The sequence below is a fragment of the Anabrus simplex genome, chromosome 5, assembly GCF_040414725.1.
Source record: "Anabrus simplex isolate iqAnaSimp1 chromosome 5, ASM4041472v1, whole genome shotgun sequence".
NCBI lineage: Eukaryota > Metazoa > Arthropoda > Insecta > Orthoptera > Tettigoniidae > Anabrus > Anabrus simplex.
This window is the reverse complement of record NC_090269.1, coordinates 274,362,901-274,375,087: the sequence shown is the minus strand read 5'-3', so window position 1 is coordinate 274,375,087 and position 12,187 is coordinate 274,362,901. Positions and strand designations below refer to the sequence as shown.

The window sequence follows — 12,187 nt, the reverse complement described above, 5'->3', positions numbered from 1 at the left end:
AACAAAAGGATTGAATGAGTTTGCTATACAGTAAAGTTATGCTCAGGAAATGATGGGTTTGTACTCCACTATTAACAGCCCTGAAGATTGTTTTCTGTAGTTTACCATTTTCACACAAGGCATACATTCAGGCATTTCCTTAATTAAGGATTGGGCTGCTTCCATCCCACTCTATGCTCTTTACCATCCCAGCATCACAGAATACCTGTCAGTGATGATGCAGCCTTAAACAGATAAAAAGAAAACTGCACAAATTTCTAGTAAAAAAATTAGCTCCTTTCACAATCATTTACCTGTGCAATGTGTAAGCTTGAGTCGAGACTAAGTAAAGTAATTCAAGTTTTCTGGGGTGGGATCTCCTAGTGATATCCATTTTTACTGATGATAATCTGATACTTCTTGCTTTTAGTGACTTAGTCCTAGAAAGTTCACTCAGCAACTTGTGAAGTAGATTGGTTCGTAAAGGACTTAAAATTTATATAGCATTGCTGCATTGTATACTCAGATGTCGATCATAATTTTAGATTGAAATTTATTTCAGACATTCGCGGAAGCGGTGGGAAAGATTTGTGCACAGTGAAAACCAGCATTTGGTGTCTCCTGAAGCTTTGGATTTCCTGGACAAGCTGCTTCGATATGATCATTATGAGAGACTCACAGCTCGGGAAGCTATGGAGCATCCTTACTTTTGTACGTGAGAGATTTTGTACCCATGTTTAAAATATTTTCTGACCTTTATGAGGCTAGACATAAGTTATGTCACTTTTCTTTAATTTTGAGATTTATAACTTGTCAAATCTAGATTATGGCAAAAGCTATTAAGTCAATATCAAGTGTCTTTTGAAATAACACCCTGGTTCAAATGTACCGTATTAACGCGAATAATCCATGCACCCTAATTTTAGGATCATTTTGAAAAAATGAAATGAGCTAAAAATCCTTCCATCAAAAAAGTGACACCAGCATAAACATACATTTCATATCACTCTGAAAGGTCCACGTGGTCTTTATGCAAATTTGAACACGTAAATTTACGGATATAGCTACTTTGCCTGAACATATTTGAGATGATAAAAATAAGTTATCGTTGCTATAAAATATATTTGCCATGAAAATAAGTAGGCCTACTTATGTGACAGGTATTTCATTAATCTGAACTTGCAAGAGGCTCCATTCTCTATAGATCGGAAGATTTGTTACTTCTTGAGTCACTAGAATCCTCTCCTAAATTACTTACAGATTTGTCACACTCCACGTCTGAAACACTTCTCACACTCGCTCTTTTTACTCGAATAGTAACACGACTAGTGGTGTGTAATTCTTTTCATACTCTGTAAACACTTGAAACAGACAGACATACCGGCGAACTTGGATGTTAATTTTGCGGGTACGTTTCAGTAAACTTATTACACACATTTAACACGAGAGTCTTCTCTCTCCTATTCAGAGGTTTCCCTCTCTTAATGTTTTACATGCGCAGGAACCACTCTGTCATAACCACTGCAGCGAACAGAATCAAGGTTATGCGTTCATGATCTCCGCAGCTGCTACAGCTAGCAGATAAATAGGGGATTTCCGCGAGCAGATATTGGATGTTTAATTTGTTCGCTAGAAGCTTAGAACACTTTGCCTAATATTATTTTCTCACTCCATACTTCAAACTGTCAGGAATATCTCCTCACAATATTATAAAATTTAGAAATGGACTATTTACTGGACAGACAAAGGTAGTGTGAAGTGGACGAAATCACATGGTTTTGTTAACCTACTTTATTCTCTGGTTGGAAAGTGTGGTTTTGGACTTACTTTATTAGAATAAGTTATAAAGGCTCAAATAAAAAATGTAAACAGAGCATAAACTAGCAAATAATTATAAATACCGTGAAACCTCATTAAGACATTCATTAAGAAGTTTTCTTGCTTAGCACATCGTAAATTTGAAGTCGTGATTCATGTTGTATTAAATATATATATATACACAAATACCTCAAATTTTCGCTATTAACGCTTAGTACGATCACATTTTTCCTAAGCTTGAAAATGTACTTTAGCATCCCTTGTGAAAGGAACATGATTTCCGACACTTTTAAGAGCCCTCCCCACGGGAGGCAGTTTGGGGAAGGTTGAGCAAAAACGGGAAATGGCATTGAATTCCTGGATTTTACTGGGATAAATTACACTTTCGAGGAGCTAGCCATTAGGAAAATTCTGTTTTGCTTGGTGATCTTCAGTTATATTCCTGAACCCAGTAAGCCGGTTCATGCTTGTTTTTCGCATTCCATTCAGAAGTTAGAAATGAATTCTGTGTTGAGTGATAAAGTGAAGGGTAGCGTATGTTGAAACTAACGCCTTCGAGTTTCGACTAGAGTTGATCAAAGCAAATCAAAATGTTATTGAATTCAAGATGGTGGTCAAAGTCATTCTCTCCACTTCTCTCGCACATGGCAGAGTTTAACCTCCAAATAATTCATGGTCGAAGAGTGTGGCCAGAAAACAGTAGTTTTTTGGAAATATAATACGCTCTCAAATATACTTGTAACATCCATCAAATTAATCGGGAAGAAATGTTCTACTCATATCAATCACTTAAAAACAAATTTTAGTATAGCATAGAGTGCTGAAAAAAGGGAGTGAAATCTAGAAGTCATTGACCTTGAGCACCAGCTTACTACATTGTTGGAGGGAAGTGAACAGTGTTGATGTCAGTAGGCGTTCTGTAGAGAAAGAGTTTTTTGAAAAATTGCCTCCCAAAAAGGGAAGAAACTGCTGTGTATGTAGTGCAGCTATGCAAAAAGGGATTGCATCCTTTATGCTATTCGCTGCACAAATGTTAAGTTATTGGCACATAAGTACCGTAAATAGTAACGTGTAATTTTTTTAAAGTTAATGTTATTTTCATGAATCATTACATTTTTGTGGGTTTTCTTGTTATTTAATATTGTTATTTTGAACACTGAGAAATACAAATTGCTGCTTTATGTTTAATCTTCAATAACTATGTTATTTTTCCAAATAAACCTTTGAAATTTATTGGTTTTATTAATTTTTAAATGTTCTTTTAAGTGATATGGATTGTTGGAAGCAACTTTTTTGTATTTGAAATTTTGAAAAAATGTGAAAAGGATAAACTTTCTGATTTGGTCAGTAGGTTTTGGAAAATTAAATATCTTTTTTGCATAACTCTTTACTTCTTGCATTTAGTATCTTTTAAAGTATGTATTTACAAATAAAACATTAAAAAATTATTCAATTTGGACACTAAATAAGTTAAATAAGCATATTTCAGTAAAATTCTACAATAAAGTAAGAAAAGGGCCTGGGATTTCTTGCACATACCCTGCCAAAATGTCTGGTAGCAAAAGGGTTAACCAACTAGTCTGAAATGTAAGGGTTCAGCTAACATTGGTTTAGAAAGAGTGTGGTCTGCAATAATACGTTTATACTTTTATACCGTGCGGTTAGGGGCGCGCAGCTGTGAGCTTGCATCCGGGAGATAGTGGGTTCGAACTCCACTGTCAGCAGCCCTGAAGATGGTTTTCCGTAGTTTCCCATTTTCACACCACGCAAATGCTGGGGCTGTACCTTAAGGCCATGGCTGCTTCCTTCCCATTCCCAGGCCTTTCCTGTCCCATCGTTGCCATAAGACCTATCTGTGTCGGTGCGACGTAAAACAAATAGCAAAAAAAAAAAAACCGTACTTTTATGGGCCCCAGTCCCTATTTTTTCATATTTGTGGTCTAGATTTTTACATGCCCTCGCACTCTGAGGTGATTTAAATGCACTGTGTCAGATATTTCTAAGGGAGGTGAACGGGTTTGGCATAGTTACAAATAAAAGTGCATATAAAGAAAAGCAGCACAAATAATAGCATAAAAATTTCAAGTTTCATTCCGTAATGTTTAAAATGAGCTGTAAGAGATTTCTGGGCATAACTTCAGGAATATAGGAGTAGCAAACATGTTTGTTGTCCAATATCTTTCTACCTTGGGCTTTTTTATGGTACTGTTCATCATCCAGGGTCCTAAAAAAAATGATCATCTCATCCAGATTAATAGGCTTCAAATTATCACACTGTACATGCAGTATTTAGTAATTGGTCTTGCTACTCTGCTCAAATATTGTTCCACATATCAGTTAGTTTCTGTTACAAGAAATGACAGATATGCGAGCATGAAAAACAACGTGAAGTATGCCATGCAAGATTCATCACTAGGTAATTTACTCATACCTGCGTTCTTCGAATACTTGGGCATGTGTCCAGGTTAATCAGTGTCTGACCGGTCACTGAATCAACACCAGATACATCCTCCAAAAATACATCTTTAACTATTGCTGGACCTACCCCATCAGGTTAAGCACTCGCAACTGCATCAGATGAATCGCTATCGTTTTCTCCATACAAGGCACTAAATGATTTTCCAACTCGCAATCAGCACACATTTCTTCTAACATACCACGTATATTGCTTTCCTGCAAGTAATCTGCACTTTTGTATGACTTACAGGCATTTTACAAGAGCGTAAAAACACTGACTGAAAACAAACACGCGGTTACTCAACGAGTGAAGATAGCCGGTGTTCAGATGTCAAAGGGAAGTTACCTTACTAAAGAATGTGGTTCGCATGTTTATCGATCGATACATTGATCCTTCATTTTTAATCTGTGAAAGTTAGACTGTATTTGGGTGACATCTGTGTACTTACAATCAACTATTTGAACATGTGCACTAAAACGTCATTCGACGTGTTTGGCACTGCAGCACACTAGTTTTAAAGTGTCGATTGGCATACTTGGCGCTGAGTGAGTTGGTACACTGTAATTATTCAATAAGCACTAGCGAAAAAGGTTATCGTATTCGTTCTCTTGTCTTTCTTTACTCCTTTTAATGCTCTCGTCTCCTCTCTAGACACGGTAGAAGGCTTATATTTTTCACTATACCTGTACATGCACGACGTAAAGTGCACACATCAAATCGATAAAATACTATACTATATACTATACGATACTATATATTTGCTTTAAGCAAACAGATGGAAGTTTACTTTTATTATTTTAATATAAATAAGATTTGATACAGGAAATGAAGCTGATTTCTTGCAAGTGTACGCATTATCCCTATGGGAAAGTTTTTATTTTGTATTCAATGGTATGTTTTTTCGCTCACTTTCCTTGTCCCCTGAAGAAACTCTTAGAGGTACATGAATCAGTAAATAAAAATTACAAATAGTACATGAAATAGCGAAGCGCTGGGAATCTACAACAAACTTAAATACAGTATGTTACAATTGTAGCAGCAGCGTCCTGCAAAAGAAAAATCATACTGTAATTCTGTATCTTAAAATTGCGCTGATATACACAGCATAAAATAAAATATAGTGTACGTTGATGCTCCCTTACCTGTAATCTTCTTAGCGTTTGTCAACACTGGCAGAATCTGTCCTCCTCCTCGTCGCCATAGTTGTTCTCCCACAGCATATCGTCCTTGGTTCTGTCCAGCGAATTGGAGATTCCGCATTTCTTGAAACTCTTCTCTAGCAGTTGCAGAGAAATGGAATCCCAAGCATCATTTTATTCATTTGCAAATCTGCCTCACTTCTGGGTGCTTGTTTTTATCAGTAGACTTAAAATAATGCAGTTCGTCTCGCATCCCATGTGTGTACATTTGTTTCACTGCCGCCTTAAAAGGCCGGTTTATGCACGGGTCAAGTGGTTGGAGAACTTATGTTAGATTTCTTTGAATTATTAACAAGTCCGATGAACTATGGGAATAATTACACTAGCGCGCCAGTAACACCTCAAACATAGCCATAAACAAAAGGCCTGTATGTTAGCTAAATGAACCGCTACTGAATACTGTTCCGTTATTGACACATTGCCCCTCTCATAAGGCACTGTAATGCACGAGAATCAATTATAAATGGAAACTAAACCGTTCTTTGAAATGAAGATAAACAGATTTAGATGAAGCACGTAACTTTTAGGTAGAAATAACATTACAGTCGAACCTCTCTTCAGTTTCTGGAGGGACCCTGGAAAAAAAGTACAACACGGGAAAACGGAAAATCCGGGAATGAAAGAACCATCAACAGTTTGGTTAAATATCACAAATTTTTTTTTTTTAATTTCGTGTGGCTATTTCTAGCCGAATGCAGCCCTTGTAAGGCAGACCCTCCGATGAGGGTGGGTGGCATCTGCCATGTGTTGGTAACTGTGTGTTATTGTGGTGGAGGATTGTGTGGTGTGTGAGTTGCAAGGATGTTGGGGACAGCACAAACACCCAGCTCCCGAGCCATTGGAATTAACCAATGAAGGTTAAAATCCCCGGCCGGGAATCGAACCCAGGACTCTCTGAACCAAATGCCGGTATGCTGACCATTCAGCCAACGAGTCGGACATCACAAAAATACACCCCTAGACCAAAACAAACCACAGCCCAGTGGGCCTTCTGCCTACCAAAAGACCGCTGCTCGTCCGAAGACCTGCACATTGCGAAAAGACGCATGGTCAGTGTGACGAATCCTCTCAGCCGTTATTCCTGGTTCTCTAGACCGGGCTTGCCACCTCGCCATTAAATAGTTCCTCAATTAAGGGTAATCGTAGAATGAGTGAACCTGGAACCAGCCCTCATATCCAGGTAAAAATGCCTGACCTGGCCAAGATTCGAACCTGGGCCCTCCGGGTGAGAGGCAGACAAGTTAGACCGCGGGGTCGGCTTTACCGGGAAAACTTTGTCAGTTTTTTCAGAAAACTTCTTTCAGTTCAGCAACTTTGATCAGCCAAACTCTTCGAAAGCCAAACAACAATCAACCGCAAGTAGTTTTTAATTCTCTAATCTAATAAAATAAAGCACATTAGATACAGAAGCGCCTGACTTGATGGCAAAATCCTTTTTCATTGTAATTTGATTACCGGTATACTGTTCGTAGTCTGTTTATGGAAATCTTGTACCACGTAAATTAAGCCTATATTAGCTTTTAAAGGTTATGTTGAACTTGTGAATACTGTTTTGAATGTAAGTATCGATCCTCACGTTCTCAAATGCGATTTAGTTCTGCCCATCACTAATCACAATCAAATTGGAAAGAGATTTCCGAAATTACGGTTATTCGCGACCTTGTCTCAGCTGGAAAGCGCGCTCGCTATACAAGTCGGTAGGACTGCGAAATGATAAGTTTTTTAATGTAATGTGCGTAAATAACATCTATTCTGGTCTTGATAACATAATCATATATGATAATACTGAAATAATAAATTTACCATACTTAAGGAGGAGCAATTTCGATTTCTGTCTGAAAGCCCAGTCACTATACAGTGCCCTGAGAGAAGTGCCGAAAGCCTGTTCGGCAATACACTCGAAAAAAAGTAAAAAAAAAAAATAAACATGCAACCTTGTACATAATGTAGACGTTTTACAAGTACGAACATTTGACAAAACTCGTTCCGTCTTCAAGTAGAGCTGTCAAAATGCGCCCTTTCTTCTTCCAATTGTTGTGGATACATGGCTTATGATTTCCGAGGATTCTCTAAACAATACCACCCAAATGTGACGCTAAAATGTTCCTTCATGCAAGTTCACCGCCGATTGCTTTTCCAGTGCGGTATAGTACCGTACCGTACTTCCTGAAATCACCGCAATAACGGGACGTTAACACCAAAATCCGTAAGTACCTTATGCCATAGCCGTCCTTTCGTGAGGTACAGTTTCTTGAAAAACGCGTGATCAAGGATTTAGCGTTGATAGGACTGCCATTTCTGGACGTTTGATCCGAGAAATCGTTCCTTCGAGGAACGAATAATGCAGGATTTTTACAATGTGATTTAATTAGAATGCTCACAGGACCATGTAATTTGAACGAATGACACAGGAAAACCTAGTTACTGGGAACGTATAATAGAGGTTCTATACCACTACATTTACCACATGTTTTTGGTGTTTACTTTATCTCCCAGGTTATTTGAGGTAGGGTATAGTTCTTTTGCAATCATTAGGGTTTTAAGTTGGCATATTTTACTCGTAACAGCACATCCAAATTCTTTTCTTCGATATACACACATAATCTTCTTCAGTCTCAGGTAACTTAGCTTTCTGTCCACAAAATGCCCGGCGATTACTAGTTTGCTGAAGCCGTAATCTATTTTTCTGCTGTATGATTTCCAATTTCTTCTGAGTTTCTTTAATCTGAAGTGGTTTTTTTTTTTCGCCGTGAAGGACCTATAGACTGTATCTTTGGTTGCCATCTCGAACACGTGATTCACTTCAATTGAAACACACAGAAGAATGACACTACAGCCCTCGCAGAGTTGCCAACTGTGTTTGGTACATTCCCGTTCTTCTTATGCCGCCGTCTCCCTCCAAAGATTGGCGATCCAATTTATTATGATTACACGCGAAACGGCAGCACGGTCGATTTCTATCAACGTATATCCATACCACCGCCGCAAGTCTTTCAGCCAAAAATTTATCCGTCTTCCCACAGATCTTGAACCATTAGATGATCTTATAAATCCACAGTTTTTCTCCATAGACCTATATGTACTATCTGCTAGAATTTCAAACACACTATATTTATTGGGAAAGGGGTGTGGTTGAACATACACGATCACGTATTGAATGACATGACAACCAATATATCACAGTTTACTTTAGTTTCTAAATTTACACATCATGCAAACTAGGCGCATTCTACCATTTCCAAATGCTTTGACATTCTATACAGCGCGACCAGGGGCCTATTCCACAAAAGTATGGTCTTGTACATTACAAGTTACTAGTGTGGGTTCTTGTAATGTATGGAGTTGTACATTTCTGTTCCACAAAAGATTGAAAGTCTCTTGTATATTACCAGTGAATTTTTACAAGTTTTACAAGTGACGACATATCAATAAACATACTACGTCATAGCATGAATCAGCTGTTTATCTTCATGTTCCATTCGTTGAATTAGGTTATGCTTGCTGCATTTATCGTAATATCATATTTTAAGGTAACTTATGCAGCAAAGATTCAAAGAACTCTAATATTTTTGTGAATTTCTTAAAGCTTTTTCAGTTTATTTCTTTGATGATAGGAAATTACTCCGTTATTATCACCCATTCTGTTCTTCCGCGATCCTCGCATATGTTCCACGATAGTCTGACATGCCCACCTTGGTCTGTCATTAGGAATCAGATGCCGCTAATAACGATATTCGGCCACCAAACTTGTTACCTACGAAATTGCAAACTCTGCATGATTTGTTAAAATGGTGTCAAGAGAAAGGAAGTTATTCATTTTGAGGGAAATAGAAAGAAGGAAAGATATTCTTTTCGGTGCATTCAGCAAGAGTCTGAAGGAAATTTTTTTTTTTTTTTTTAATGGTTGGATGGAAATATTTGACTTGGGTATAGCTCATGGAGCTTTTGAGAGGAAAAGTTGGATTAATGATTGGAATTAATTGGAATTAATGATTCCAGGAATGTCCTTCTTGGAATATGTTTGTTCAGTATTTTCAGGCCTTCCACTTTTATTTTCCTTAACCTAAAATGCTCATTGTATTCAAATAGTGTTAAACTGGAAGTTTATTCTTTTTCTATACAGATGGTAGTTTTAATTTTCATCACCATAACTATCACTACTGCTAGACCACATATTTACCAAAATGTACCTGAAATAAGTATATTTAAATAGCACTAGTACATATATATATTATTGTCCTTTCACTGGTAGAGAATACTTCCCAATTTACTAGTAAGTTACAAGTACTAGTACTTTCATGGAACACACCCATAAAAATTCACTGGTAATTTGTATGTATGGAGTAGTAAAGTATAACTGTAGAAAATTATTTTGTGGAACAGAAACTCTGGTATTTGTACTAGTTACTAGAGAATTTACTTGTAATGTACAAGACCATACTTTTGTGGAATAGGTCCCAGGAAGATGAGGGCCAGCTGGCAGTATACCAGACGTTAAGTGCTGTCATCACCTGTCGACAGGTCACTGAGACTGGAACCACATACAGTTGAAACTGGTTAGGACATTCTTTTCTAACACATTTCACTGGTTATTACGTCATTATTCCTAAGTCCCAGTTCATGTCCTATTAAATACCTGCTGAATAAACCTGGATAGCACATGTCACTCTTTAGTATGTTCGTAACTCCCACCCTATTTTCACAGCAAGCAAATGCTGGGGCTGTACCTTAAGGCCATGGACGCTTCCTTCCCACTCCTGGCCATTCCTGTTCCATCGTCGCCATAAGACCTATCTGTGTCAGTGCGGCGTAAAACAACTTGCCTAACTCCCACCATAAGGAATTTAAATTAGCGTTCCGGGCCAAGTTGCGCGCACAACGCTCCATCCATAGCTGGTGTGGGTAAGGATTTGGCAGAGAACTTAATTTCACGGCCGCAACTATCTGGACAACATAGTGCGCTAGCGTGTCAGCCCACAGCTAGGGTCAGTCCCAAGCCAGTCTTTGCTGTGATTGTTTGGATAGCGCAGCAGTACTTCATCTGAGTGTTGTTCCTTAATCTTTGTGCTTAATGTTCATTCGTGAATAGTGTAACGTATGTAAATTAGACCTATATGTATGTATACAGCTGACATACAGCACTTATCTTTACGTTAGTAAGGACCGGTTCTACCACCTACGGGTAAAGTAGCGCGTAACCTGCCCTCCGCATAAAAGGATATTTCCGTTCGACCCCTTCCAGGTAGCGCTGTCGGCAGTATAAATCGTAGTTACCCGGCGCGTAATTTATCGGCCACTTCCAGGGCCTGATATGACTGTACCTGCTGGGCAAGTCTGAATTGCTGACCATTTTTACCTGTGTTTCTGGTGGCATACAGCTTAAATTAGCTTAATATATTCATAGAAGCACAATACTGTAACAGTGATCGGTATTGTATTGCAGGATTTTGAACATTAATGCTTCCCGTGAGTTGCAACAGTCACACCAGACTCGCATCAACAGCGTCGGGGACACATTTTATATGTGAAGCTTTCGCAAAGAAACTCTACAAGGATATAAAATCAAAACCTATTTGGAAATTGTCTCAAATGGGCTTTAATTTTCTAATTTTAATTCTTCAGTTTTCAGACACCAGGTATAAATTGGTATATGTACTTCTATTACCCCAAGCATTTTCGTCTCTCCAAAAACGGAGAATCAAGGTTCCTCTATGAATATAATAAGAAATACATAACAAAACAACCAAAAATAAGGAAATAAATATTAATAAAAAATTGCATAAGGTAGAAATAATTGAAAAGCCCCGTTAATTTATTGAAGCGTAGCAGTGCACACCGTGTATCAACTAGTTAGCGTTAAAATGTAGTGTGTTGCTTACTAATACATATTTAGGGTTAACGGTATTATACTGATAAATACAATCGTATTTACTAGCAATGATATTTCTGGCTAGATTCCAGCTGTTCATAAGTTAGAACCTGCTAGCCACTGTCAATTTTCACTCACTAACTTAACATTAAAAGCCTCCAGATCTAGCGGGGAAAACCGGTGAATTGGAGACACTGGGCCCACGCACAATTACGCAAGTTTTCCATCATAGTAACTCCCTTCTGATTTGTATGTGTTCGTAAACTTACTTCCTTGCAGATGCTAGGCAGTTATCTCCTCATTAGCGGCGAACTAATGTCAACATCAGGAACTAGGTGAGCCAGGAGTGGGTTTCCGACCTTGACGCAAATAAAACCCGCACTCCAATTTCTTACATCAACTTTTTTTTAAAAAAATATGTGGGGTTATTTGCATAACTACGATATAGGCTATTGCTCAGTTTCATTTTATGGGATGGTGTAACATGATTTATGGCCCAATGAAATTTTTTCCATTTTTTTACGCAGTATCACGTGTGGCATTGTTAATATTTGTTTGAAATATATTGGGCCGATTGCAGAAATGTATTTTTAACCCTTAGACAACATCTACCTAAACGATGTCTAAATCAAGCATGATCTTCCATTGCATAAGCAATGTTCAGCTGGTGTTTAACTAGACATCGTTTAATGTTTCAATATTGGTTTGAAAATGGAGATAGAAGTATCTCTAATGCAACTCTTTGCCTGTCGCAACCAATGAAATTTGTCAATGCTTGTGCCGTCCACCAGTCAGCTGTTTGTCACATTACTAAAATATGGCTAAGCATGAGCATGACTTGCCTACAGATAATATCACTTTCGG

At 38.0% G+C, this 12,187-nt stretch overlaps 1 protein-coding gene across 4 annotated transcripts in view; it reads left to right on the top strand.

The window, feature by feature from the left end:
• The window catches only part of CkIIalpha (casein kinase II subunit alpha), a 149,873-nt gene that overhangs the window by 73,572 nt on the left and 64,114 nt on the right, over nt 1-12,187 (top strand). For all 4 annotated transcript variants that reach the window (XM_067147384.2, XM_068227614.1, XM_067147383.2 and 1 more), the window contains exon 7: nt 542-690. In XM_067147384.2, coding sequence (XP_067003485.1) covers nt 542-690 — 149 coding nt within the window. The remainder of the gene's footprint in view (nt 1-541; nt 691-12,187) is intronic.